This window comes from Centroberyx gerrardi, chromosome 6 (assembly GCF_048128805.1).
Source record: "Centroberyx gerrardi isolate f3 chromosome 6, fCenGer3.hap1.cur.20231027, whole genome shotgun sequence".
Lineage (NCBI taxonomy): Eukaryota > Metazoa > Chordata > Actinopteri > Beryciformes > Berycidae > Centroberyx > Centroberyx gerrardi.
In genome coordinates, this window is record NC_136002.1 from 10,959,510 (window position 1) to 10,987,448 (window position 27,939).

The window sequence follows — 27,939 nt, forward strand, 5'->3', positions numbered from 1 at the left end:
AGTGAGTGAGAAAGAAAGAACGAGGAAAAGAGAGAGTGTGTAGCCTATGTGCCGGAGAGGGAGAGAGAGAGAGAGAGAGAGAGAGAGAGAGACTGAGAGAGAAAGACAAGTTTGTAGTAAAAGAAACAGGAAAGATTTTTAGTGAGAGAGAGGAGACGTAACAAACAGCCAGTTGAATTAATTGAGGCGCCAAAGGAAGACAAGATTTACCCATAAATTGTTTTTGGAGCTGTTAGAATAAACAGAGGGACGCGGCGTTGTTAAATCACACTGATCTGATGATCATGACGGCAGCTGTCGATATGAAACCGACATTAACAATCATAAAGGCTGAAAAAATGGACGGTGAGTAATGAAACTATTCTGTAAGAGCTTGACAGTTAACACGAGACTAACGTTACTAGTCATTAATGCTTGGTACGGTTATGACTTGCCGGTGAAACTGGCTTATTTCGCTGATCATTTTAACCACTTGTTCGTAGCAGAAAGCTCTGTGTGCGCCGGTGATCATTCCCAGCAATTATACACACTGAGCGGGACAAAACGTCTTGAACGCACTACAGTGTGAAGATTATGTTAGTTGCTCAATAGTGGACAGCACGCATGACACTTGAGAAAAATGCAATTACGCTGGAGGCTACAGTCGGCTATAAACCACTGTGTGTTGCGTGTTATTGCTGAATGAATCATGCCTTGGCCTTTTTTCCTTTATAATTTAGAATATGACGATGTGCCTAAGCTAGGATACACAGCATATATTGAAAAGTTATTAGGCTCCAGTTTTATAGTTTCTACCTCTATAGGGTTCATGACAAAATACTTAATGATGTCATGTAGCAAACGCTAAATGACATTGCAAGTTGTTAAAGGAAACGTTTAGCTCACAACAAAACACAATGTGACATTTGCACGCTTGAATCCTTTGACATGTATTCTCACTCTGTCAACCACACTGTGTTCTCAACTGACAGAAATTAGATGTTGTCTTATGCGCCATTGCTCTGTCAGATGTGCATGTTTGGATGTACATGTATGTTTAAAACAGTTGTCATTTAACTTTTGTCACCTGGAAGAATGATTTAGTTTTTGATGTGTGTGTCATTGGAATGGACCGAGTGGGTATATAGGCTTTGTGGTTGTGTTGTACAAACGATCTCCCTCTCTCTTTCATCCTGCCTTGATCTCACTGGGCACCTATTACCATCTCCTCTCCCTGCCAGATCTAAGCACCCATCTCTGACCCATATAGTCCGTCCCGTATTGGGAGGGACGGGGCATTCTGCCCAGCAGGCATGGGAGACAGCAGTGATGCCTAGTCATCCCCCCCCCCCTCAACCCCCACCCACCCCAACTCCTTCTCTGCCTCCCTCCTTTCTCTCTCCAGCTCCCCCCTCCTCCTCCTCCTCGGTGGTTTAAACTGAGTTTCCAGAGGGAAAGCGAGGCAGGCTGAGGTGATGAATCTGCAGTCCTGAGGCTTGCCTCTCTGACCCCGCTGCCTGGAACACTTGGCTTGCTGCAGGGGTTGTCCAGGGCAAGGAGAGGGAAGCCCACATGAGCTGTGTTTGTGTCTGGGTTTAAACCCCCGTGTGGTTTCACTTCCCTTTTTTGCGACCCTATTTTTACACAAAGTGATTTTGAACCCAGTGGAGCGTTTGGCTGACTTGCATTTAGCAGCTTTTCTGATTATTGTATAGGCCATCCCCTGTGCTTGCAACTCGGGTGTTTGTTGAGCCAATTATCAAGGTGGCGAGGCACTGATACGTCATGGAAATATGATACTAACTGTAAGTGTTGACCCGCTAAGCAGACTAACACAGGGGTTTGACTCACCGCTTTAACCACCCTCTCCTCACCGACAATACCTGCATAGGACAGAAAGACACATACACACACACACACACACACAGACACACACCTCACAAACTCGCATAAAAAACTGCTGACCGCTGCAGTTAAGTTGCCAAAGCGTAGCGCTATCTTGCAAAACCATTTCGCAATGCTAGCTCCCGCTTACACTGACTGCTGTGTGCACTTGGGTCAAGCTGAGGCTGCCAAGGAGCAGTTCACAACTTCACACAAACACACCTTTTCTCCGTCTCACTCACACACACACACACACACACACACACACACACGCACACCCTGCTCTATTCACTCCTTGGTGTTCCGTGCTTACAAGATAAGTGTCCTGCCGATGAACCAGGCCTCCTTTTCTCCTTTTGATCCCAACGAGAAACAACAGTGATGTTCTTCAGTGTTCCAGGCATGCAAGGCATTAGGCAACATGACAGTTCTATTTGTCTACCACTTGCTGAGAGGGTTAAGCACTCTGTACAAAGCCAGAATGCTGACGGTTTCTAGTCAGTGGATTGTGAAAGTAGCAGCCGTCCCAGTGGACATGGCTACTCGGCTTTCAACAACAGCACAGAGCTTTGGCATTGTGGGAACTATTAGATGCTGGTATTTTTGTGTTTAGCATGCGCTCCTCTCTCCTGCGCACACACACACACACACACACACACACACACACACACACACACACACACACACACCAACAACAACAAGAGGCTGGAGTGGTCTGAAGCCCACCTTACTGTATTGTTTGTTTTCCTTTGTGAAGGAAGTTAGTGTCAGCTTACCCAAGGCCTCTACTCTCTCTCTCTCCAACGGAGGTAATTCCTTTGAAAGCGCCACACACCGCCAGGGTCAGAGGTGCACCCAAACAAGGCTTCTAACATTCCAAGCTTTAGGTCCTCTGTTCAGTGTGTTACAGTAGTCAACTTCTGACACAGCACGCTTGGTAGTACTTCAATACAACACAGGCCATGGTAGCTTATTATTCGAAGCATCACGTAGCCATAACAAAACTGTCAGCTCAACAGAGAGAAGTTGCAACGATAAGAGATAAGGTTTCTCAAGATGGAAGGTGTTGGATTGCCAAATGATGGCCAGGTTCAAGGCAGATGAAAGTATAAACAGCGCATGTTTTTTTCTGCTCTATTACTGAAATTATAATATTGACTAACTGAAATTCAAGTAACAGGGTTTTCTGTTTAGCCAAGGGTATAGATTTAAGAGTTCATAGAGAATTTGTTGTCAATCATTTACAGTACAAGGAGCTGTCTGTTCCAGTCTTGAGTGAGTTGTCCCTCTTTTAGGCTCCCTCTCTATTCGTCAGGCCTGAAGGTCAGGGTTCAGCGACTGACAGGAATGCTTGTGAGCAAGCCCTGCTGGGTGGGATGCATGGAGGCAGAGCAGGAGAGAAGGCGAGACAGAGGGGGAGGTTGACTTTTATCTGATTAAAACGCTGTTGCTTGTTATAACTGGCATGCCTGATGCTGCGGCTCAGAGCCCTTATATGGCACCTCTTACCGCCCGTGCCACACATGCTCATGCAAACACGGGCCATTCCAAAACGCTTCGATCACATTTCTCTCCCAAGGTGCCCCCGCGTTGGTATGGCGAGGTGAGGTGTAGTTTCCCTCAGGACAGAGAGTGTTACATAAGCTTCAGGTTTTTGCTTCGGTTTGTCGGTGTCAGCACTCCTTCAGTAGCGCTGTGTAATATATGCCAGTGTTTGAGTGCGCATGGCTGCCTGGCAGCTGTGCAAACACCATTTGGGCGATCCAGCCTCGTCTGATGTGGGCCGTCAACGCATCGGGCCAAACGGAGCAAACAGGTCCGTTTTTCATCCGATGTGCACTGTGTCAAAGTGAGGACGATCTGGTTTGCCAGATCAAACCCTTGTCGGTCTGTCCGGGGTTTAGTGCATCGCCCATATGTCATTAGGCGGTGTTTGACTGGGACCTGTCTACATGCCAGGCTGTGGTTGTACCCAGAGGACAAACGGATAGCAGTGTCATCAATGGGCCTCACACATCCCCATGCTGGACAGAATTCCCAACAGGCTAGGATGGTACTAGTGAAGTGGATGCCTGTGTGTTTCCGTAATGAACTCGCCTTTCTTTCCCGCTCTGCTCAATGATGTCAGTGTGTTACATCAAATGGGTTATCCCCCCATTGAGCCAGTGTTTCATTCATTTTTCCTTCATTCATCCCCTCGTGTGCTGCGTTGCCCGTATAAACAGAAAACCATTATGTTGCGTGGGTCCTATCTGGATGCTTCCCTGGTGACTACACGCCTTAATTCTGCCATATAAAGCTTAGTCATAAAACAAGGCGTGTTAGCCCCAGATACAACAGTGTGCTAAATAGTAAGCATATGGACAGAGTTAGAGAGGGGGATGAAAAGAGAGAAAGAGGGAGGGAGAGGTGAAGAGAGAGACAGAGTGAGAGAGAGGGAGAGAGGGTGAGGAGGGAGAGACAGCGAGAGAGAGAGAGAGAGAGAGAGAGAGAGAATTTCAAGGTGTGGCCCATATGACGGTGGTGAATAGTCCCAGCTATGTGCAAAAATAATTAGAGATTAGAATGATTAGAGTGCCATTCACAGCAATCAGTCTGCTATGGCGCCTCATTTTACCCACATTCCACAGAAAGACGGCAACCAAAACAAAGGAAAATACGTTCCAGGGCTTGGGAAATAAAGCATTAACAAGCTTGATTTTGACACACACACACACACTCTCACCCCATTCCTATTTTCCTCCCCCCTCTCTCCCTTTCTTCCTCTGTTTCCATCTTTTCTGTTCACCGCACGAGTTTCTCTCACGTCACCTTGGTCCTTGATGTGGCGTGTAGCGTCTTCCTGGTGTGTGCCCTCTGTCTTATCCCCGGCCATTCCTTGCTTGTAATCCCTGAGTCATAGCACCAGACGCCTGCTGCACCACACGCCACTGGCTGTCCGACTGCGTGTCTGAATGACTGGTTGTTGGCTAGCTAACTGGTTTCAGCTACCACAGGCCTCCCTACTCCCCCTATTACTCCGCATTACCAGCCTGACTGTGAACCCTAATGGGCTTGACGCTGCCCCAAAATGGCTCCACACCCACCCACGCATCTTAACGTTGTGCCGTGCGCGTTACGACTATTTTGGTCCCCTTGCTCTATTGCCGTTTGTGTTTTACGGTTCCACATTTGGGAGCTGTGTTTCCTATAATGGAACGGAAACTGGGCTACTTTAGAAACACGGCTGCTTTAAGAATCAGTCTGCTGCCCTGAAAGACTGCGGGGTTGTTTCGCCACTGATGTTCAGCCGCTCAGAACGAGGCCAGGTCAGTCATTTCGCTCAGTGCATGGTCCAGATTTTCTTCCCCTTTTTTTTTTTTTTTTCCCTTTTGTATGCGTTTGCTGCAGACCACCTGTTTTCCGAGTCAGCGTGCGTTGCGTGCTGCTTTTGTAATCAGGTGAACAAATGTCCCACAGCCACAGAATTTATGTATACCCTACTGCTTCAGAGTTGTTATTGACAGATTTGGCAGATTTGCCCACCAAAGCAAATAACAATAAGAAACAGCGTCTGCGTGGGAGGCGGGCTCCACTTTGTAGGTGCGACTCTGTGGCGCTCATGATGAGCTGGGCCTCAGTGACGCACAGTCAAATGGGAGGCACATGTGCGCTGGCTGCCATAGGGGAGGTTGAGGAATGGGTCTAAGAGTTAAGGGTGTTGGAGCTATGAGAGTGAGAGCAGCTGGATTCCTTAGCTTTGCCTGCCTAGCCTGGCCTCCCCAGTATCTGCATTTTTTCCAACTTGGAATGAGTTGCCTTTTGCTGACTACAGTTACTTGAGGCATCTGCAGTAGGCCCAAGGACCCAGCACATAATGAGAACTTGACTTGGACACCATTCCCTTACAGAAACGGCATACTGCTGGGGGGTATTATCCTTTGGCTTCATATAAATGCCCATTAGAGAGGCTGTGCCTCAGACCCATGTTTGTTTTATGGGAACCAACAAGGCGAATGACAAATGTTGAGTAAATGAGCAGGAATTTTTCAAGATAGGGTCATTGCTTTCATCATGAACAGTCACATGTCAAATGGAGCACTGCATATCCCCTGAAGTCCAGTCATTCCTTGATGAAGTGAGTCACAGCCAATCTGTGTGTGTGTGTGAGAGTGAGTGTGTGTGTTTGTGTGTGAGAGAGAGGGAGTGAGAGAGGGAGTGAGAGAGTGCACACATGCACGTTTGGGACATCGCCTCCATCTCTTATTGCAAAATAGCTGAGTTGTATTTTTCCACAGTTATCAATCCAGCACTAGGCTGCATCTTTTGATCAGCACATTCAACCAAAACTGAGGTGTTACTCTTCGTTAAGAAAAATCACACACATATCTTGAGATCGAGATAAGAGAAAGGCAGAGAGATGTAGCCAGATGTTTGATGCTTTATGCTATCAGCCATGAAGCATCAAGCCTACAAATGGAGTACACTGAGCTTAAAATAGAGGGGTAATTCATCATCTCGAGCTGAAACCATTTCGCCACTTGGACCACAAGTCATTTTTGGTCACATTAGAGGAAAACAAGAAAGCTGTGAGAAGCACATTAGCGATTGTAAAACAGAGGTGGAATGTGAGGCACGCAACATGAAAACACTGTGGTCTGGAGGGAATTTATTTATCGAGTATCCATCTGTCGCCCATAGCTTGCCTTCAAACAAGCAGCGAGCGTTTAGACGCATGATGTATAATTAGATCCAGGGATTACAAGACTTACATGCTTAGAGTATCGCAAAAAAAAAAGACAGGGTGCGTGAATAAATATCCCATCAATGTGTGTGAATCCTTGGCTCTGTTCTATCCCACATAATTCACACTTATTTCTAGAACCTGCTGGTTGTGGAATGCAGCAGTTTGGACTGAAAGATGAGGCAGGCACCATGTTTTGTGGAAAAAATGCAAGAGAGAGAGTAAACTGTTTGTCAGATATGTCGTGTGTTTGGTTTAACGCCTAAACAGTTCCGCCAGAGCATCCCCTATCTGTATACAACAGGGATGGAGCCTGGGAGGGCAGCTAGCATACACACGGCTAAGCTAGCACCACCTGCACTCTCCGATATAGTACTCACCAGTCAATTCCACAGTGTTAGAGACACATGCCTAGCACTGACGGACATAACAAGGCATTTAAAGCCTTTTAGACTGGGTGCCCCCATTATAAATACTTAAAATGTAAAGATTTCATGGAAAACCTTAAAGTTGTGTGAGGTTTGTCTAACGTGGTGTTTTAGTGTACGCTTGGTTCACTTTCCCCTATTCTTGGTCTGCTTTCTTTATCTGCCGATTTGAAGTGGTAGAGAACTAGCATGTTGCGTAATGGGCAGTTGTCAAAAGTACATTACTATTGCTCAATCTTTTTTAGTTGAAGCATACCTAAAAACAAGCCTTTTCACTCTGTGCACTGTTAAAGATCACAGAGCAACAAAGCTCGTAGGCGTTTCAGTCGGCAATAAAGAGCCAAATTCTTCTGAAAGCGCTTTGTCTCTATTTTCCCTCGTTCCTCTAGAAAGGAGGGAATTTCCACCAAGCTTTTAGCAAAAATGCATTTAGCGTCTGTTCGTGATGGCACGGCTGGGGATCAGTTCAAACTTAGAGGTAATGTCATATCAAGAGCCGAGACTTTGGCATAAACAATATAGAAGAGTTAATGCACTTTCACATCATAAGCTAATATAATTTCAGAGATGGAGAGAGTGGCAGAAAGAAGGCGAAAAGGCATCTATGGGGCATTAGTCTCACTTACTGTCTACTTCAGTAGCCTGTGTGTCTGTGGTGGTGATGATCCTGGAGAACTCTTTGGTTTCATGGCCAAAGACAGTTGTCAGCAGTAGTGGCCTTGCCCCATACAGCCACTTACACCACCACAGGCTTGCGCTTCGAGAGGGCGGCCAAAAGACAGCGGTGGAGGCCTAAGAATAAAGCGAGTGTTTCAGCACTGTCGTACAGGACGGTGGGCTAGGCCTGGCCTGTGCATTGCACTGTCTTCCGTTTAACACTCTCTCGGTTTGGAGCAGGCCCGGTTCTGGTCTTGGTCTAGTCTGGCCTGGCTTATTCAGTCTGGTTTGAACACGGCCGCCGCTTCTATTCCTGGTCCTTGGCATTGAGATGGAAATCTAAACAGCGAAGCGGCTGGCTGAACAAGCAGCCCTCTCAAGACCAGACTGCTGCCCCCTCCTCCTCCTCCTCCTCCTCCTCCTTCACTGCAGCCCCCAGCCACCACTTTATCACCCTGTGGCGCTGAATGGTTCCCCTTCATGTTGGTAGGGTTTATGACCCTGCGTTCTCAGACCAGGGGGGCCAGATAGGGATCTCCATCAAAGGCTCTCTCAGATACCACCGTCACCTCTGGTTCGTAGTGGGTAGACTGCTCTGGCTTAAAGGGCCAATTATAACTCCCTGGAAACTAGCCAAGACCCCCCTCCCCTTCTCCACACACCTTGTTGTGACCCCACGGATATGTACCTATGCATGTAGGAATATTCAGTGAGAGTACGATGCCTCAGCGGTGGATATGAAATGTCTGACCCTTACCTCAACCCACAACTCACCTCACTTCCCCGCAGGAAGTGGCAACTTAGCCACAGGAAATGGACTCTTGCATTGATAAATAAAGCCCTCCCATGCACTCTGCTGCAGAGAGGTAGAGAGAGAGACATGAATTGCCAGATGTGTTGGCATTCAGATAAATACATCAGCACTTATGACCCGAAAGTATTTAACTTTTCAAGACCTCCGGCTTTGAATAGCCCCTTAGATGCCGTCCTCATTTTAATCAAAAACCCACCCACTTTCCCTGACACCCGCACACAGGCGAAACTCCATAGGACTATTTATAGCTGGATCGCCTGATAGAAAGCATATTGTATCCTATTTGTTGGGTCTGGTTGCCTGCTCTGCTTGTATCATTGCATCATTCTGAGCGGAGGCAGCAGTTCAGGCTTTATGAATGAAGCGAGTCTCTGCCAGAGGCTGGGAGATGGCACTGATCCCACCGTGATGTCACTCCAGAGACGGCGAGAAGAGAGGGAGCTTTATGAGACCTCCCATTCATTTGTATCTCTCTCTCTCTCCCTCTCTCTCTCTGTTTCTACGCCACCCCCCACCCCCACCCACCTTCTCTTGTCCTGTGATGGGCTCATATTACAGGCCGATGACTCATCCCCCTACTCAGTCACCCCTCACCCACACTAGATGCTCCCTTGCTAACTTAACCCGGCCCTGCGCTGCCCTGCCCAGCCCTGCCTGTCCCGGCCCCGCCGTTCCTACGGACCTCAAAAATCCCAATTTCACGCCCTCGCTCTGGCGCACAGGCGAAGAAGAGCCTGCTAATTTGGTTCGTGTGTGTATGTGTGTGCGTGTGTGTTTGTCAGTTTAACGACCCCCCACCCCCACCCCTACCCGGATGCCCAAGGTGCAGAGCTGAACCTTCGTCTAAGGTTGGGTGGGGGGATGGTTGCAACGGGAGGGCAGTGAAGATGCACACAGTCTCTCAGTGAGTATCCCAGGGGGAAAATATCATCGTCGCACTCAGCACACCACTCATGTCCATTACTCATATGATAGCAAGGGGAGTGGCTGATCAATACCTTTTACTGTCTACATCTAGACGACACATCAGTCTCACTTCATCAGTGATTCTTAGAATAGATAGATTGATTATTCCCACTATACATCATTAGAAGCAATTGGTTTCATTTTCATGCTTTTCACTGCAGACATTCTTTTTGCTCTAAGCCTTGTTAGTGAAATACGAATGCCATAATCTTCCTTGTGATTTACACCCACTCCCACTCTTTCTGGGCTAAATGGATGGGACTCATTTTGCGGACGGGCCCACACTGTCTAATGTGGAAGGCGATGACTTGCGGATGCTCTAACTCTCAGTACATACTGACTGTGCTGTAGCTAATGGGACTCGCAGGCATTGAAATCCTATCAGGACTTCATCATTTACTAGAGATTGTCTAGATCCAAGCTAGCCTCTCTCACTAATGGATGCACACTGTACATTAGCTCTCCCGCAGATAACTTTCATATGGATCATTCGCCATGGAGATATGACTACTCTGTGCACTACAGCTAGTATCATCATTAGGTCTGGTGGTGGTTATTTTACACAGTAGTGTCATTGATTCTACATGCTTTTAAATTAAAGTATTATTTATTATTATTATTGAATTCAGTGTCCGAAGACACATAACAAATCAGCACACATGCATAAATAACATAAAACTATCAAGAAAGTAGACTACAATGTTTGGTTGAGATTGCAATTTGTTTTTGTAGAGATGGAAATGGCACTACCATCTAATTGTCCAAAATTACAAGACATTTTTCTTGCTTTTTGTCACAAATTGCTTTACAGAGCAAACAAAAGTACACAACTGATTCTGACACTTAAAACAAGGAAAACAAACAATTTAAATGGAAAGAGAAATCAAAGAAATTGCAATTTAGTTCACTGTATAAGCGGGGCTCACATATCGCTCCTTCTAGTTTTTGGAGTGTGCTATGCAAGTTTGCAGGCCATGGGGTGTTGAGTGTCTTTGATGGGGGATTTAGTGCTAAAGCAGGTTCAAGTCTGTGTGGGCAAGTACAGGCTGGGGCAGGGTTGATGAAAGCGATGGGGAGGGAGAGGCGCAAACGGTTTGAAAGTGCAGACAAACTCCACCCGATCCATCTTAAATAAACCGCCACATTTCGCCTTTGCCTTCACATCAAAGGCCAGACTGTCTGAGCCCCATCTCAGTTTGCAACCGTTTGCAACACTTAAGGTTTTGCACTATCGAACACTACTTAAAAGACAAATGAGCTCAGCAGAGACCGAGACAACCCTGCTGTCGGGGGCAAAGTGTACACAAAGACAGCTTGCTCAGGTCTTATTTCCACTATGAAACTGCAGGGTTTATTTTGATGTGTACTATAAGAGCACTGTCTGACAATAGTGTCTGACAATAGTTTTACTGAGGTCTTATGTGAGACTGTAAAAAAAAGTGTTTATTCTAAGCTCCTCTATCTCGCTTTCAGTATTGAGCAGAATTAATGAATTGTTGTTTGTTGACTATAATATGAACAGCACAGACTTTTTTACTAGAACTGCCTGACATAATTGAATCGCTGTTTGAGACCCAGTAAGGCTCTTCAAAATGATCAAACCTTTAAAATAATAGTGATGCATTTATGTACAGTCAAGACAATCTATACTATGAGAGATAGAGACAGAGAGAGAGAGAGAGAGAGAGAGAGAGAGAGACAGACAGAGAGAGTGACAGAGAGAGACAGAGAGAGAGAGAGATTATTATAGGCCTAATTGAATCACACGGAGAAGCAAAGAGTTCTTGTCTGCCCTTGTTTCTTGTCTCTCCCTGGTCTCTTGCCTGGTCCCTCTCTTTTTAGGGAGAGGAAGGGAAAAAAAGAGTGGAAGACAGAAAAAAAGAAACTGAGAGACCTAATTTTGCAAACAGCCAGACAGACATCGGTTACATGGGCGAAGGAGGGACAGCTGCTGCACATTCCAGACGGGGTCGAGACGTCAGTGAGCGGTGAAAACAGGCATGAACTGTATGTTGCCCCACTGTACTGCTGGCAGATCAAACCACCAGCCTGTGGAGATGCCAGAACATCTGGGTTCAACGAGTGGAGCTGCGAGTGACACAACTTTTCCTCATCACCAGTTTGCCTCCAGGCCAGGCCTCTTGTGATCTGTTTTTTAATGATAGTTCTGCTTTAATTAATGTGCAGTGGAGAATGACAGGAAAGACGAGAGAGAGGGGAAGACATGCAGCAAAGATCTTAAGTCTGATTTGAACCCATGGCTGTATGAATACATGGCATGCGCCTTAGCACGCCGAGCCCCCAAGATGCCCTGTTGTGGTCTGTCGAAGTTTTAGCCCGCACGCTTTGTGCACCAAGCCGATTATGTCACCATGTCATATCGGGGACTCTAATAGCTTTTGATTTATGTCTGTCTTTGTTTTGTAAATCAGTGTAGCCACTGTGCAAATTCAGTGACAAAGGAGCGACAGTTAATTGGGACTCTATAGGCCCCTCTTTTTTTCTATTTACATGTCATTTTCTGAGTCTTGCACGGAGTAGTTTTTAGGAATCTATTCTAGTGTTAGTGGCCCCGGGGGGGGGGGGACGGGTTTTTTTTTTTCCCCCTCCTCCCCCTCATCAGCCCCACTGCTTCACCCCCTTATCCCACCCTTCAGTAGCCTGGTCAATCTAATTAGATGAGCGCAAGTCATCAGGCACTGTTTAAAGTCATCAAAGGGAGCTCTGTTTCCCACTGGGTGCCCACTGGCTGTGAGCGGAGAACAGTGAGCCCTCTGTGTGTTCGGGACCCTTGAGACAGGCCACCCCCGACTCGCCAAACCACCCGCCAACAGCCCCGGTGACATCATCACCTCATCCCTTGACCCTTGACCCCCAGAGTGTTTGACCCCACACTGGGTCTGGTGACAGTGGGCCCACTGTGTAGGGGCGGCATGGTAGGAGGGCTGGTAGGGGTCAATGTGTCACTGATGGGCACCAGGCACTACTCTCCCACCCAGGATGTGTGTGTGTGTGTGTGTGTGTGTGTGTTTGGGGAGGGGGAGGAGGTTGAGTTCCAGACCAGGGTCAGAAAGTATTTGCAAATAATTCTTTGTGTTTGCTTTTAACCTGGTTGGAGTACCAGATGAGTGGGATTTGCCACATAGGACAATGCTGGAGATATCAGGAAGTTTAGACAATCATGAGAAAGTATTTGACTGTTAAATTGACAGCTTACCTCACACTTTCTGAACTGTCCTGATGCAGCAAACCCCACGATATAACCCAAGGAGGCGTGTGCATGTGTATCCTTGTGAGAAAACAGTGCATTTGCAATGTGACCATTGCATTTAAAAGATTGGATCCGACAGTGCGACAGCTGCTGTTTAGATAGATTGGATCTGATTCCGAGACGATGTCTGTCTAGACAGGATGTAATTGTTGAGCCAAGTTGTTGATCACGGTCGGATACAACTGTGTTGATTGTGTTTGTATGTGTGTGCGCGTGCAGCTACACCACAAACATTAACAGGTCTCGCTCTTACTCTTGGTGTCCGTCTGTCCGTCTCTCCGTCTCTCCGTCTCTCTGTCTCTGTCTCTCAATTAAATTTTCCATTCAGTAAGCATTATCGGCATGAAATGCAATGCAGGATATATTGCCAAAGGTTTGGTTGTCAATAATAATAGCAGTGATATATAATAATGGTATGTAAGTAATATAATACCTGATAAAACAGAATATAATAATAATAAGGGTAACATTATTAAATATACAAAAGGAAATAATAAAGGCTCTTTCTTTCCTTCTCTCTCATTTGTGATTGACAGATCTGGAGTGTGGCGACGTGCCACTGCTCACTCCAGGAAGTAAAGAGATGATGTCCCAGGCCTTGAAGGCCACCTTCAGTGGCTTCACAAAGGAACAGCAGCGGCTGGGTATTCCCAAAGGTAAGACTGTTAGCTGCTCGTTTAAGTATCCCCATCATTCCCATCAGCTCTTTAGTTGGGAAAGTCACTTCTTATCCCAGTTTTCCCCTGTTGTAAAGCATGAGCCTTCAGAGCAAGCTGTCACATTACACATGCACATTCATGAGATCATTTCACATTATAGCCTGCTGTATAATGTTCAGTGAAGGCGTCTCTCAGGGAGGATTCATTGAAAACCAGGAGACACCCACTTATTTCAGGAACGGCCTTACATTACATACATTTTAGTCCAGGCAGACTGACTGACTGCAGGATCCAGAGAATCTAGACGCAGAGACAGACAGTGAAAATAATGAGTTGCGCTCCTAAATCGAGGCTTACCACAGAGCCTCCATGGGCTGCATGGAAATAGCAGGGCTTCCACTATTTGTGTATGTAGTAGCATTATATGTGAAAACCCTGCTTTTAGCTTGTCTGTACCACTACTATGTTTACATCCACCACTTGCTCCCTGCTTTGCCTTTTGATAGTTTTTTTATGGGCAGATACACTGACCACAGAGACAGTGTGAATGTGCATGCGAGTGTTAAGGTTGGCTGCATAACTGAAGATTTGGGTTTTCCCATAGTCAAAATAGAGCATAATGTGTTCTGAAGTTCATAGTTCTAGAACAGTAACCTGAATATTGAAGATTCAAACTTTATTGGCATGTCAGTCACAGGTTGGGAGGAATGTTTCTTGGTACTACTAAACAGTCTGTAAACAAGACAGGGGGATTGTCTTTAGTCAGCAACACACATAAGAAAGTTGTGTAACTAAAAACAGACAAAGCATGTAGACAGATTGCATGTTAATTTGCAAAAGCAACACTTAAAAATCATGTGACCCAATGAATACATATATGCACCTCAGCATGTAGAGAACCCCATTGAGATTGCCTGGGTTTGGGGTTTGATTCCCACTGGAGCCATGCATGATACAAATAAATGCACTTTAATGTAGGGCACCTTAGACAAAATCATCCACCAAATGGCATAAATACTGTATATAAACACTGAATATAATAATCTCTAATTCTGATCTCGTTCAGATCCCAGACAGTGGACGGAAAGCCATGTGGCCGAGTGGCTAACGTGGACAGTGAACGAGTTCAGTCTGAAGAACGTGGACTTCCACAAGTTCCGTATGAACGGGGCCAGTCTGTGCGCGCTGGGGAAGGAGCGCTTCCTGGACTTGGCACCTGACTTTGTGGGCGACATCCTTTGGGAACATTTAGAGATGCTTCAGAAAGGTAAGGCTACATTGGTCTAGTGGCAGTGATGCAAGCGTATGTGTTGCTTTTCCTGATAATTGTTTATGGCATTTCTGGGTTTTATAAGATAGTGTACAGTAGAGAGAGAGAGGAAGAGAGAGAGATCTAATCTGCATTCGAACACGCAATATCACCAGTATGTGGAATGCACCTTAGCTCGCTGAGCCACCACCACACTCCATGGTGATTCTACAGAAACACTTCACCATGCAGTGTAATCTCACTGCGTGGGCCAATTTAGAACGCTGCTGGCATTTGCTATAGTAACAGGAGCCAAACAGGAAGACACAATTTAGCTCAGGTCATTAATTTTTGATAATGCTGGATGCAGTTACATGATACATGAAATCAATGACGAGGTCACCGACGCTCATTCCTATCTATTTTTCATGAAGAAGATACAAAGCATTACCCCGTCAATGGACTGACCTCCAACTTCCAGGAATCCCGTTATACCTCAGACTACTTTGTCAGTAAGTACTCATTACACTCGTTGCAAGTTGCTCTGCATAAGAGCATCAGCTAAATACCTCAAATATAATTGTCAGTGCAAAGTTGTTATTATGAGAGGAGTTGTCATGAGAGGAGTGGGTCAGCGTTGTGAATAAAAGAGTGTTCAGATTTAGAGTCATAAAAAATGATTGTCTTTCTCATTGCATTGGACAGAACATTTTCTTTGATGTGGTTCCTCAGTGAAAGCCAACAAAACAGAGCAGCACAGCACAGAGCAGCCAGTGTAACAACATCCACTTAAGTTATGCAGTGATGAATTTATGCCCATTTATTCATGTTAACACCTGTCAAATGTACTGCTAGGTGATTATTAGCCCGGTATCAACACGGCATCATAGAAAGGTTTGCGTAAGTTGGGTATAAATGTCTATTTTAATTACTAACATTGCTTGAAATAAAGATTCATCCAATGCATTCAAGGCTGTGATATGTTATGAGCTATTCATACACTGGGTAGCAGTTCAGCACAAGATGGATAAACAAGTTCTCATGAGATTGTTTGATCTTATGGAGTGGCAACACATTGCAACATTCCATTCCCTCCGTCTTCTAAAGTTCTGTTTTATTTCTTCCTCTGTTTTGTTCCTTGCTTTCCCTTTCCGCTTTCTCTCTCTGCTTCCCCTTTGTTTCTCCAGGCTATGGCATCGAGCATGCTCAGTGTGTCCCTCCGTCTGAATACTCAGAGCCTGGCTTCATCACAGAGTCGTACCAGACGCTTCACCCCATCAGCTCAGAGGACCTGCTGACGCTCAAGTACGAGAGCGAATACCCTAATGTCATCCTGCGGGACACGCCCCTCAACCCCCTGCAGGTGGACTACTTCACTGTCAAGCAGGAGGTAGTGTCCCCCGACAACATGTGTGTGGGACGCATCAGCAGAGGTGAGGAGGCACACAACGCTCGATATTGGGTTCATTTTAAATGAGTGGACATCAGTCAGAATTTACAGAATGGGCATTGTTTAGAGAAGCAGTGCTGTTAGGTAGATGGACCATATTTCTCTTGCATTCAACAGAAATGTTCAACAGCATTCAACTTGTCTGTGTGTGTGTGTGCATGCATGTGTTTGTGTGCATGCGTTTGTGTGTGTGTCGACATGAGTGTGTGTGTGTTTGTGTGCGTGTGTGTGTGTGTGTGTGTGTGTGTGTGTGTGTGTGTGTGTGATTGTGCTGATGCTACCAAAATCTTGTCATGCCACATCAGTGTGAGTGTATTAGGAGAGAAGAAAAGCAGGCCCTCTGGTCGGTTTGTGGTTCAAGCAAACCCGCCTCATGCTCTCTAGATTGGGTTGGGAAAAAAAGAAAACTCAATTGTTTTTGTCAGAGTGAAACACGAACAAAGCCACAGCGTATTCTCTTCTAGCCATCTGTCCTCTATGTAAAACAGCTCAAGTGGTGTAACCTTCAAGAACAAGCCTGTGTTTTTTTTTTTCTGTCTCTCAGCCTCTTTTCCTCGACTCAGTCTCGAGGTTCTGGGTAAGAACATAGAGGTGTCAACCCCAGTCGACTAGCGTGGGGCTTTCTCATGAAACCGTTTGCACAAGGTTGTTTTCTTCCCCCGCGATAGTTTAGAGAGGAATTAGCAGCATGGTTTACGTTATATAGCCATAAAGCTTGGATTTTCTTCTCACAAACTCCCAGCTGTACAAATGAATAGTGTGTACCATGAGGTTGCACTGTACAGGCCTCCTTCCAGTGCCTCGAGCATTTGCCCGCTAGGTATGAGGTCCAATCCTCGTGCATCATAAATTCCAAGCTCCGGAGCGTTGCATTGTGCTCTCCCAACGTGGGAAAGTATTTGTGGCACCGCCGATATCCACATGTGGCTTCAATTTCAGCAATTGAAGATTTCAGCATCAATCGAGGGGCTGCATTATCTGTCATTCGTTAATGGCTCTCAATTGAAAGACTCCTCTTATCTTTCCCAAGGCCAAAAATAGCAAGACGATTTGTGTGATTGTCTTCCATTTAGAGCCAAATCCAAATGGCAGTTGTGCAAGTGAAACGAACTATGAAATGGAGAGAGATGTTGCACCATACAACACAATAAAGCTTAGTGAGAGGGAACATTATATACAGTTAATGGTTTGTATATGTTACAGTCATAAATAGTGTTCCATTGTCAAAGGCTAAAGAAAGCTTAAAACAGTTTACATTCTCATACATTCAAGTCTCTTTACAGACTCAAAATAATTGGTTGTAAGAATAAACTTATTGTAAACTAGAAAGCACTGATGAAAGCATGTAGCTGAAACTTTGCTCCGTAGTTCTTTTGTATATATATATATATATATATATATATATGTATTTTTCATTTGCACCTTTAAGTTGGGCACTTGTTTTTTTGAACTAGACTTTTTTGTCCTAGCCTTTTTATTTGCAGTGTGCAGAATTATTTTCCTATTTTTCTATTACCATTACAGTGAGAAATCGCTACATTCTTAGAAATGAACATGTTTCTCTCAGGAAAAACATCTTAAGGAGGTCATACTTAATGTGCCCGGCTTTATTAAAGAGCTTTTATTAATTGCCTTAGCTCTTTCAAATTACACTTAAAGTCATTCTAACAGTTTTCTCTCTCTCTCCCCTCCTCTCTCTCTCTCTCTCTGTCTCTTCCTCTCTTTCTATCTCCATCCATCCATGTTCCCTTCCCTCTCTCCCTCCCCCCTCCCAGGTAAGCTGGGCGGCCAGGACTCCTTTGAGAGCATCGAGAGCTTCGAGAGCTGCGACCGATTGACCCAGTCGTGGAGCAGCCAGTCTTCGTTCAGCAGCCTACAGCGGGTGCCCTCCTATGACAGCTTCGACTCGGAGGACTACCCCAGCGCCCTGCATGGCCACAAGCCCAAGGGCACCTTCAAAGACTATGTGAGGGAGCGCTCAGACCTCAGCAAGGACAAACCCGTCATTCCAGCTGCCGCACTCGCAGGATACACAGGTGAGCTGTCTAGCAGTATGTAGAAAATGTAGGTTAGCACTCATGAATAAACATTTTGTCTGCACAACTGCATCTAAGTAGAAATATATCGATACATACAATTATCTAAATACCTAAATATATACTAGGGATTTGCATGAGTAGTCATACGCTTCAGTCAATTAAAAATCAAATTCCTGCAGAACAATACAAACAAGATAGAAATTTACTTAAACTATACACATCCCTCCCAATCTGAAGCCACTCCAAAGGTGGCAGAGGAAGGAAAACCATTTGGCAATTTGACTGCTATATTTCCCTCAAGCAGGAAAAACATAAGATACAACATTTTTCATTCTAACTATAGACACATGTGGCTGTGGTTGAATGATTGTTATCCTACATAGAAGTGTCAGTATGTGCCAAGATGCACGGAGTGGGGATTATGGAGACGGCTGCATCCTCTATAGATGTCAGGAACTGGCTGGTGGATGCATCCCTCCTGTAGCCAAACTGTCCCTGAGGTTCACCGCCAGCTTCTGTTTGGCTGTTCGCCTAATATCTTTGAACCATTCCCTACATTTTGGAGCGGTTCTCCTAGGACCAGAGCAACGCAGTAACCAAAAAATGTATTATCTCTTCCCAAGCTAACTTAACATCATCTGCCCTCGGCGGATTATTTAAGGTGCCATATATTCGCCCGTGGTGATTCTGCACCTCCCGCACAAGGACATCAGTTTCCTCTTGGGAGAAGCGGAACCTCTCCGGACTGCGTCGCGCGCCTCTGGCCATGAAATTACCAAAAATCTGTCGCCACGCCCTGTGCGTTCGTGACGTTCGCCTTTGACTGCGCTTTGCGCCATGCGCCATTGATTCGTGAAGATAGAGTCCTTAGTGTCCCTGCTAAACACTGCCATTCCTGCCACCTCTATCACGGCGTAAGTGGTTAACAGACTCCACATACACAGCTTGCCCCAGGATATGCTTGTTTTTCCTTTACAAGAGCTAGGCTCAAGCATAGTAGGGGGTTCTTTTAAAAGATAATACCTAATTCTAAATGTAAATGTTAAAAAAATCCAATTACGTACAGCATGCGTTGCAGAATGACTGGGGGAAATGTCAGCTAGATGTAGACAACAGTAAATGGGCTTCAACTCTAAATGACACTGGTGTCCTGATCAGGCCTGTTGATATAACTTTTATCAAGATCTTAAGCCATTAGCTGTTGCCTAATTCAGATGAACCTGTGATGGGGAGCATTGAACTTGCTCATGTTGCAAGACATGGATGTGACTACAAATGAAAAACAATGACAATAATATTCTTGTCACTATTTAATTTGTGAAAATATCCATCCCCATCCTTTTAGATGTATTCCTATATGCCACACAGATAAATAAACAGAAGTTCTGAAAAATAAGTTAGTTAACTAGTAAATAACATGACATCCTCAGAATATCTGTGTATTCACTCTCAAATGTGAAATATTCTCACACTGGATGCAGGATTTTGCTTGTAGCACCAGTTCCATAAGGAATATTACACAATGCAGCTGTAACACACGTTAGCGATGCTCTGCAGAAGCCCCAGTTGTGGTGGTGCTGTAATGCAATGCTTTTAGACTCGACAAAAAAAAAAAAATGAACACCTTTTACCCAGGCGGCCCGAGTCATGCACATTACAGGAAACAAAATAGATTTTGCTCGTAGCTTCTTTTCTCTCCTCCTTTGTTCCGTCTTCATTTCTCATCTACCCCCTTGTTATCTGCAGCCCGCATCTCAGCCTATTTTTTCCAGGTCGTCTTAGCAACGCTGGTGCAACACAGAAATTATGCCTGCCCCTGCACATAACACCAGAGTAGAATTATCTCTTCATCTCGTGAGGCCTCTTTATGCTCGTACGGGCTGAAAGAGCCGGCGTGTGTATGTTCTCTGTGTTCAATAAGATGTGAAGACATTTACAAAGCCTCCTAAAACAAGTGCACTATTTTAGCATCTGTCATGGTTTTTGGTTTGAGAAAGGTGCATGAAAAAAACACTGTTTGTACTTTTGACAGTTTACCAGGTTTGGTAAAGTTATGTTGACATTAATCCTTAAGTGATGCGTCTATAAACCTATGAACCTATGAAACTGATATCAACAACTTACCAGGCAGAATACCACTATACAGTATGTAATGGGACTGATCACTTTGTGGTCATGTGCTGCAGGTGAGAGGGACTTTTGATTACATACATTGCCTTTTCAAAATTGGACACTGAAGAGAAATGAACAGCAATAGCGTAGACATTGTATTGTCTCTAAACACTGAAGTCTGTGGGACTTTTTTTTTTACCCTCGTTTAAATTGCAGTCACAAGGCTGCAAGATTGTCAGCATGGGGAAAGGGGAATTCCAAGCAAATTTCTCGACGTCACAAAGAATGCGTACGTCAGATCTCATTACACCGTGTCCCAGAGTTGGCACGCACAACTTAATTACTCATCTGCAAGGTTATCAGTTCAAAAGATGCCTGCGGAACACTTGGTCATTCATTTGTAAAGTCGTTGTTGCTCTATCGTAATATACATGTAATCAAATATCGAAAAGAATGTAGGCAGAAAGTAAAGAATCGTATATCAAAGTCATTTGTAGGGAACTTGAATTGATATCATCGGATGCAAATCAAGACTTCTACGCACATAGATTTATGTAGATATTCTCCATGAATTATAAATAGAAGAGATACTTCCACCCACTGAGATCCAGCTACGATGAAGCATGCTCTCAAGAAGTTCCCTTAGCCTGAAATCTCAGCATTAAATTGGAAATTCCATCGATCTAAGTGTGTGGAAGTTAACCTCCATCGCCTTTGCGAATCTGTAGCCTGGCAAACAGTACAGATACAGTACAGACCAGTTCTAACATTCTGATGGGGCTCGCTCCACGCACCGCTTGAATCTGAAGTCTGACATGCATCAATTATCATGACAGGATAGATGACTCCAAAGAGAGCTCATGTGTGAAAGCCTGGTGAGTGTTTGCAGCCTAATGCATAGTAATGTATTCTCACTGGAGAGAACGTGCTTTCTCTGAGCTTTTACACAATGGGAAAGGGGAAGAAAGGACTTAAAGACCTCAATTTTCCTGAAAGAGAAAAATGTCTCGCTGGCTACCATTGGTCTTAGCTGTTATTGTGAGTGTTGTGCGGCAGAAAAAGATGGATGCATATTCTGTGTCAAGTGTGTGTTTCACACACACTTGACACAGAATATGCATATGCAGAGCGGCAAAGGATGGAGGAAAAAAAGAGAGAGAGCAAAAGAGAGAAAACCTCAACCTAAAAGTAGAACCTCAAAATAGAGGATAAACAGGTTTATGTAACGTCCCGAATCGATGTTTATGACAGGTTGACAGCCCGCTCTGCTTGGTTTCCTGTCCCAGTCGCAGGGTGACAGGCCGACACTTGTAGCGAGGACAGGAGCCTGATAAGGCTGCTGAGAGATAAGTGAGGCTCCAGTTGTCATCTGCGAGGTTTTTCTCGTAACCATCCGCCATCCACACCTCTATCCGGAGTAGCAGCAGGCGGCCTCACAACACGGCTTACTCTATTTGTTAGCCCTTCTCTCTCCATCTGTCTCCCAATTAGGGCTGAACAATTAATCGAAATTTTCTCGAAATCGCAATATGGCCTACTGCAATTTTACAATCGTAGGAGGCGCAATATTTGTTAAAGGCGAAATGTGTGTCAAAATGCCATTTTAAATTAAATATTGTTGTGCTGCAGAGATGTCCTGGCCTACACATCATATTCTACAGACTTAAAAAAATATCTTCGTTTGGTACAGATCATCATTTTCATTGATGTTTTTCAATGAAAATGAGAATAATGATGTAAAAACGACCATTCCCTCTAATATCGCAAATCATATCACAATTGCAATATCAGTCAAAATAATCGCAATTAGATATTTTTTCAAAATCGTTCAGCCCTACTCCCAATCTCTTGCTTTGTCTTCTCTCTCTCTCTCTCTCTCTCTCTCTCTCTCTCTCTCTCTCTCTGTCTCTCTCTCTGTCTCCCTCTCTCTCCAGATACACACAGAGATGCATTATTTTCATCCACATTTCTCACCACCCCTGTTTCATGCTATAGCTACATATGCTTAAGACTTATTTAGCAAGCCACGGGGCAGATTTTTAACGCTACTATGAATGCAAGCCCCCCCCCCACCCCCCGCCCTTTTGCCACACTGTACGCTTTTTCAATGAGGCCCATTGTGCATGGAGGCTCTTAACATATTTTTGGAAACTTTTTTTTTTGTGGAAGGGTCGCCTACATTCTGGCGTGAGAGCTCGGGGGGGCGGGGGAGCCGGTAAACGGGCACTGTATCGCCCTTATGTGGGCTCACTGTTACAGTAGCAGACTTTTTGGAATGCGAGTCAAAGCTTTCCGTCTGAAAGAGACTCAGTGTTGCATAGCCACTTGCTATTTGCCGAAGTCGCGGCGGCTGTTGTCATACACCTTCTCCTATCCTGTTAACATGAGTGAAGAAGAGGGCTCAGAAATGCCATTCTTCCTTTCAAGTGTACAACCTACACATCCATTTCCCTGAAAGCTTTTGTTTGTGTTGTATAAGAATAGGTTACGTTTTCTGAGGTATTTGAGAGGAGGTGACTTTTGCTTAGCTTCAGTTTTGCTAAGGCGGCGCGCTGCATAGGCAGGTGTGATTTCAACGTGCAAGCCTAAAAACTGGGTGGGTTTGTGTATATACTCAAAGCCACAAGATCAAAGTGTACCGCAGTGAATCTAGTTCAGACAAAACCAACCTTTTTTTTTCTCTTTGTTCTGCTTTCCCTCCTTTTTCCACTAAATGTAAGAAACATGTTCATGCAGTGTAATAACATTGAAGATCAGTTTAACTGCAGTTAGCCTGTTTTCTTAGTCTGCAAAATAAATTCAGTTGCCAGGTCAACATATGACTCTTTATTTACATTTAAATCCATTTCAGAACATTATAGATGACTTAGAAACTGCTACAATTAAAATTTTGGATTGTTTGCCTGTGGATGAGTTGCAAGCACACTAGTACATACGCACACACACACACACACACACACAGTCTGTATTCGAGTCCCACAGATCTGTTGCTGAAGTCTGAAGGCAGCCCCTCTTATTTTTAACCAGTGATTTCATCAGTGTGGAACTCATACAGACACAGACTCTGTAGACTCTAGATTCACATACTGCACAGGGCAACTGGCAGACAAGGGAATACATGATGAATGGGACTGTTGTATTTAGGGGGACATTTGGTTCCACTGCTGTACTTCAGTCTGACCCAGATTAGAAGGTTTACTTTGTCTCTCTTCAGACCTAAGTGAATAACTGGCATGAAGATTTAAAGTCTTAATACATAGTAAAAGTATACACTCTTGCCATGTATTCCTCTGTTTGACCTGAACTGTTCTCCTTTCACTTGTATACAGTAACATCCTCTCTGTCCTCTTATCCTTGCAGTGCATTAACTGTATGTAGATTTGACATGCTTCTAATGTGTCTCACTATAAACTCTTCTAATACCTCATAACTCTTCTATATCTCCCTCTGTTATGTAGGAATGTGTCTCATCACTCACTCAACCTCTCGGGTTACATTTTTTCCCTCATCTCTGGATCATGTATTGTAGTATTATGGATGCATTAGAGTTTAAAGCATTACCGGTCACAGGTTCCTTCCCCACAACAGCCTCCATCTACAATCATGTGTCTTGTTGAAGCGGCCTCGAGCAAAACGCTGAAACCCTACCTGCTCACTCATCGTAAATCGCTTTGCTTAATATGCAGATGTTCTCTCTCTCTTCCATCTGTTCTATAGGCAGCGGTCCCATCCAGCTGTGGCAGTTCCTTCTGGAGCTCCTGACTGACAAGTCCTGCCAGTCCTTCATCAGCTGGACAGGCGACGGTTGGGAGTTCAAGCTTTCTGACCCAGATGAGGTGAGAGGTCACGACCCCACATGTGCTGGGAGGTCCTAAGTAGTTAGCCAGATGAGCTAGATGTCTTCTTACCTTGTCAAAACCTTTGCATGGGGGGGTGGGGGTTGACTGTGTTTGTTACACATTTGTGGAATTTCATTTCAAAATACCATAGTATAATTGAAGTGTCAGTATGTGCCAAAGTGCTGTTACCTGATGTTTATTGCTCAATATTTCAAAAATGTAGATGATTACATTCTCTCAGATGGTGCCATTTTGCCAGCAGGGGTCTTATGAGGCCTATTCATTTAGGTGTCCTCATTTTTAAATGGCATCTGAATTTGAAATTGAGCTTTTCCTTTGTTGCACACCTACTCATTATTCATTCATCATTATTCTAATGTTTATGGCACAGCATGACCAGGAGCCGTTTCCATATGTTTTTTTATTAGGTTGCTCGGAGGTGGGGCAAGAGGAAAAACAAGCCCAAGATGAACTATGAGAAGCTGAGCCGTGGCCTGCGCTACTACTATGACAAGAACATCATCCATAAGACATCGGGGAAACGCTACGTCTACCGCTTTGTCTGTGACTTGAAAAGCCTGCTGGGGTACACTCCTGAGGAGCTGCATGCAATGTTGGACGTTAAACCCGATACGGACGAGTGAAACCAGAGATGAGAAAGAAGGTGAAGACGAAAGTTAAGGAGCCGTGTGGACTAGGGCTCGTAAAGTGGTCTTAACTGTTTGGTAGAGTGGGTAACCGTTTTTTGGGGACCAAAACGTTTTTAATGACTAACTGTGGTCTTTGTCATTTTTGAGCTCTTGTCTGTCAGACCGTGTTTTAAAAGGAGGCACATGCCAAAAGTGCGTATTCATACTCTGTTGCATTGGAGACGTGTGTGTGTGTGTGTGTGTGTGTGTGTGTATGTGAGTATGTGAGTGTGTGCGTGTGTTTGTGTGTTATATACAGGTATTACTTAGCAGCTCAAGGCAGACAGAGCGCTATGTGGTAGAGTACAGGTTCCATTCTGCCTAAGTAGCACGGGGGGGGGAGGGGAGAGGGCCGAGACGGACGGTGAGGGAGAAAGAGCAAAATAGAACGATTCATTGTTGGGTGAACAGAGAATGGGCGGAAAGTTCCCGCTATAAAAACTGTTGCCAAAATTAAAAATTGAACTAAGGAGGATATAATGTCATATTTACATGCTCACTGTTTCTCTGCCTCGCTGCACACATTAAGCAAGGGTAGAGTTCTCAGCTTGGACCAAAAAGTGTTGTGTTTTTTTATCTATTATTTGAGAAGCATATGCTTGTGCCAGTATTATATTATCGTTGTTGAGAACTCCCAAGGTAAACCTACCAGGCGTATATTTTGGAAAGTTCAACTTTGGTATTTTTGTTTTGTTATCCATGAAGGTATTGCAGTGAAACCAAACGTAAGATGCTTTAAGTTTATCCTCTCTTTAGAGACCTATAACTGAAATGTGCTGATTTGGTTATCAAACAACACTATAGACACTGGCCATGTGCTTGTAGGGTTTGAGGACCTGTTACTTACTCATACCAAGAGTGTCTGAGAGACAGACAACTGAAAGTAGCCGTTGCTTTTGAAACTGCCGCTTTGACCTTTGCATACATATTTGCCACCTTGTTAGAGAAATATATTCTGAGTGAAACTTATGCATTTTTGCATACATTACTTACCACCAGTATTAGCAAACTGTAGACAATCTATGTAGGGAATTTCAGGAGTATTTGTCTGATGTGCAGATCAATAAGTACAATTTACCGCTTGAAATATTTCCCAACCGGTCCACTTTAGTGTCGCTTTAGACGTGTTTGAATAGCGTTCTGTCTGTTGTCCACACAATAAAAATCACACGCAAAGTAGCTGAGGGACTGATTTTACGAGAGCACAAGAATGTTGTCAGAGATTTTTTTTCGTTTGTTATGCAGTACATTTTGATCGGAGGAAGGTAACTGCAGTAAAGAGTAAAGGTACAGGTTAGGAAAAAGGGACAAAGAATAGAAAGAGGTTGAATTTAGAGGGAAACAGAAGCTGAATGGGAGAGATGGAGTTAAATGAAAGGAATGTGAGGATAGTGCAGGTAAACGATCACTTGTGAGGTCTGATGGAGAACGATTGACAGAAATGATGCAATTGTAATTGGTGTGGGTTGGCACTGCTTGGAGGTTTGCATTACGTGGGTTGTATATTGAGGGTATTATTTGTCACTGCAATCAAGGATGCCGACAGCATTCACCTGCAACATTATCACAAATGATAAGACATACAGGACTAGTGGTAGACATCTGTATTTACTTTCTAAGTTTGTGCGTTACTTATCTATAGACTCGGTTCATCGAGTGTCATGAGTAACGCAAAGTCTTTTGTATGATTCTACTCATATTTGTGCAGCTTGCTCAAAATACATAGATATAGATTCACTGGTTACATTTTGAGCAAAATGGCAACAATTTCCTCCCAAGTTAACAGTGGGAACAGTGGCTGTACACTGGCCTTATGGGAAAAGCCAAAGTCAAGAAATATCATCTTAGAATACAAATGTTATTGTTTACAGTGGCTGAATGTTACCCATATGGATGAGAATAGCTTTTGAAATGTCTATTTGTACAGATTCTATTTCATAATGCTTTATTGAGACCCAGATTAAACAAATAAGCAAGAGACAAAGCAGGAATAATAACCAAAACCCATGTGAGGTCTTCGGCCATGGTGCTTTGGGTACCGTCCACAGTGCTGGAAGACAGGGACCAGAATTCTCTCACATTTTTTGGAAAGTGTTGACTTTACTTTCATCTTTTGTTAATATGTTGGAAAGCACACAGCTTTAGGACAAAGAAAAATGCCTTTGCTGGTCTAAGTTTCCCACTGATTGCAGAAAAGAGATATTGTATACTATGTTCATGATGTTTAATTGGTAAGGAGATTGTTCTGTTCATCATCATTTAGTACTGACTCAAACTTTCACTCATGCTGGTCATCCTACATAGAGAACTGAAGGATCTCCAGCAAATCAATTAGTCATTCTCTGTACTTCCATTCTTATATGCATATTGAAGGCAAGGATTCAAAACACTGTTTTTGTAATGTTCAGGTTATGTTTTTTATGTAATGTCCAAGAATGTTTTATGCTAGAGAAGGCTTCAAAGATATTCAAACATATTCATAATTGTTGTCGACAATGCCCTGGAAGCCAGTTTTCTTTTTTTTCTTTCTTTTTTTTTTTTTAATACAAGGTCAATGTTAGTATTGTTGGCTCAATGTCTTAAAAGTGAAACATTCTGTAACCTAAACTGTTAAGAATTTGAAACTCAGTTTTGTCAGGAAAAAAGACTATTGATAAATGTCATAGATTACAGTGTATTGCAGGTCTTACTAGTGAACCTTACTTGGGCAAGTATATACATACCAATAGTTTGTGACATATGCATATCTCAGAATGGATTCAGTAGGAAAACCTTATCGTTTTGGATGTTTTTTTGTTTTTTTTTTGTTTTGTTTTTGTATATTTTATAGTGTCTCTGTATTTTTGTTAATGAGATCATTTTTAATGTATTTAGTTCACAAACATTTGAATATTTTTCAATAATTTATATTTTATAAAAGACAAGAGATGCAGACAGCTGGTGCTTTCATGGGAATTAAAAAGGTAGTGCAGGACAAAATAAATGTAGCGATTTTTTTTTTTTTGTTCTTTTTTATATATAAAAAATAGACCTGTCTGCTAGAGAGAAAAAAGGCTGATGCTGGCCCATCAATGATTTCTGCTGGAAAGTTTTATAAACTGTAGCTTCTATTTCTAAAATGTACTTAACGTACTTCAAAATGTTATGTTATAAAAATATATGTGAAAAAAGATTTCATAA

General features: G+C 43.9%; 1 protein-coding gene across 3 annotated transcripts; it reads left to right on the forward strand.

Moving 5' to 3' along the window:
- On the forward strand, nucleotides 1–27,939 carry ets1 (v-ets avian erythroblastosis virus E26 oncogene homolog 1). Of its 3 annotated transcripts, none has more exons than XM_071917402.2 (8): nucleotides 1–345; nucleotides 13,259–13,378; nucleotides 14,448–14,648; nucleotides 15,068–15,142; nucleotides 15,818–16,063; nucleotides 17,856–18,116; nucleotides 23,949–24,067; nucleotides 24,499–27,939. In XM_071917402.2, exons 1-8 carry the CDS (start codon nucleotides 279–281, stop codon nucleotides 24,712–24,714), a joined length of 1,305 nt encoding a protein of 434 aa, XP_071773503.1. In that variant the 5' UTR covers nucleotides 1–278; the 3' UTR covers nucleotides 24,715–27,939. The 3 variants fall into 3 exon arrangements, with proteins under 3 accessions (XP_071773503.1, XP_071773504.1, XP_071773502.1); XM_071917401.2 differs by having other exon boundaries at nucleotides 4–345; nucleotides 15,065–15,142; XM_071917403.2 differs by lacking the exon at nucleotides 15,068–15,142.

What these genes read in the sequence shown, in the direction of transcription:
- ets1 (XM_071917401.2), top strand. Translation starts at nt 279, where the DNA reads ATGATCATGACGGCAGCTGTCGATATGAAACCGACATTAACAATCATA. An exon ending in TACCTCAGACTACTTTGTCA is followed by an intron (nt 15,143 to 15,817) that starts GTAAGTACTCAT and finishes TTGTTTCTCCAG; the next exon opens with GCTATGGCATCGAGCATGCT. An exon ending in CGCACTCGCAGGATACACAG is followed by an intron (nt 18,117 to 23,948) that starts GTGAGCTGTCTA and finishes TCTGTTCTATAG; the next exon opens with GCAGCGGTCCCATCCAGCTG.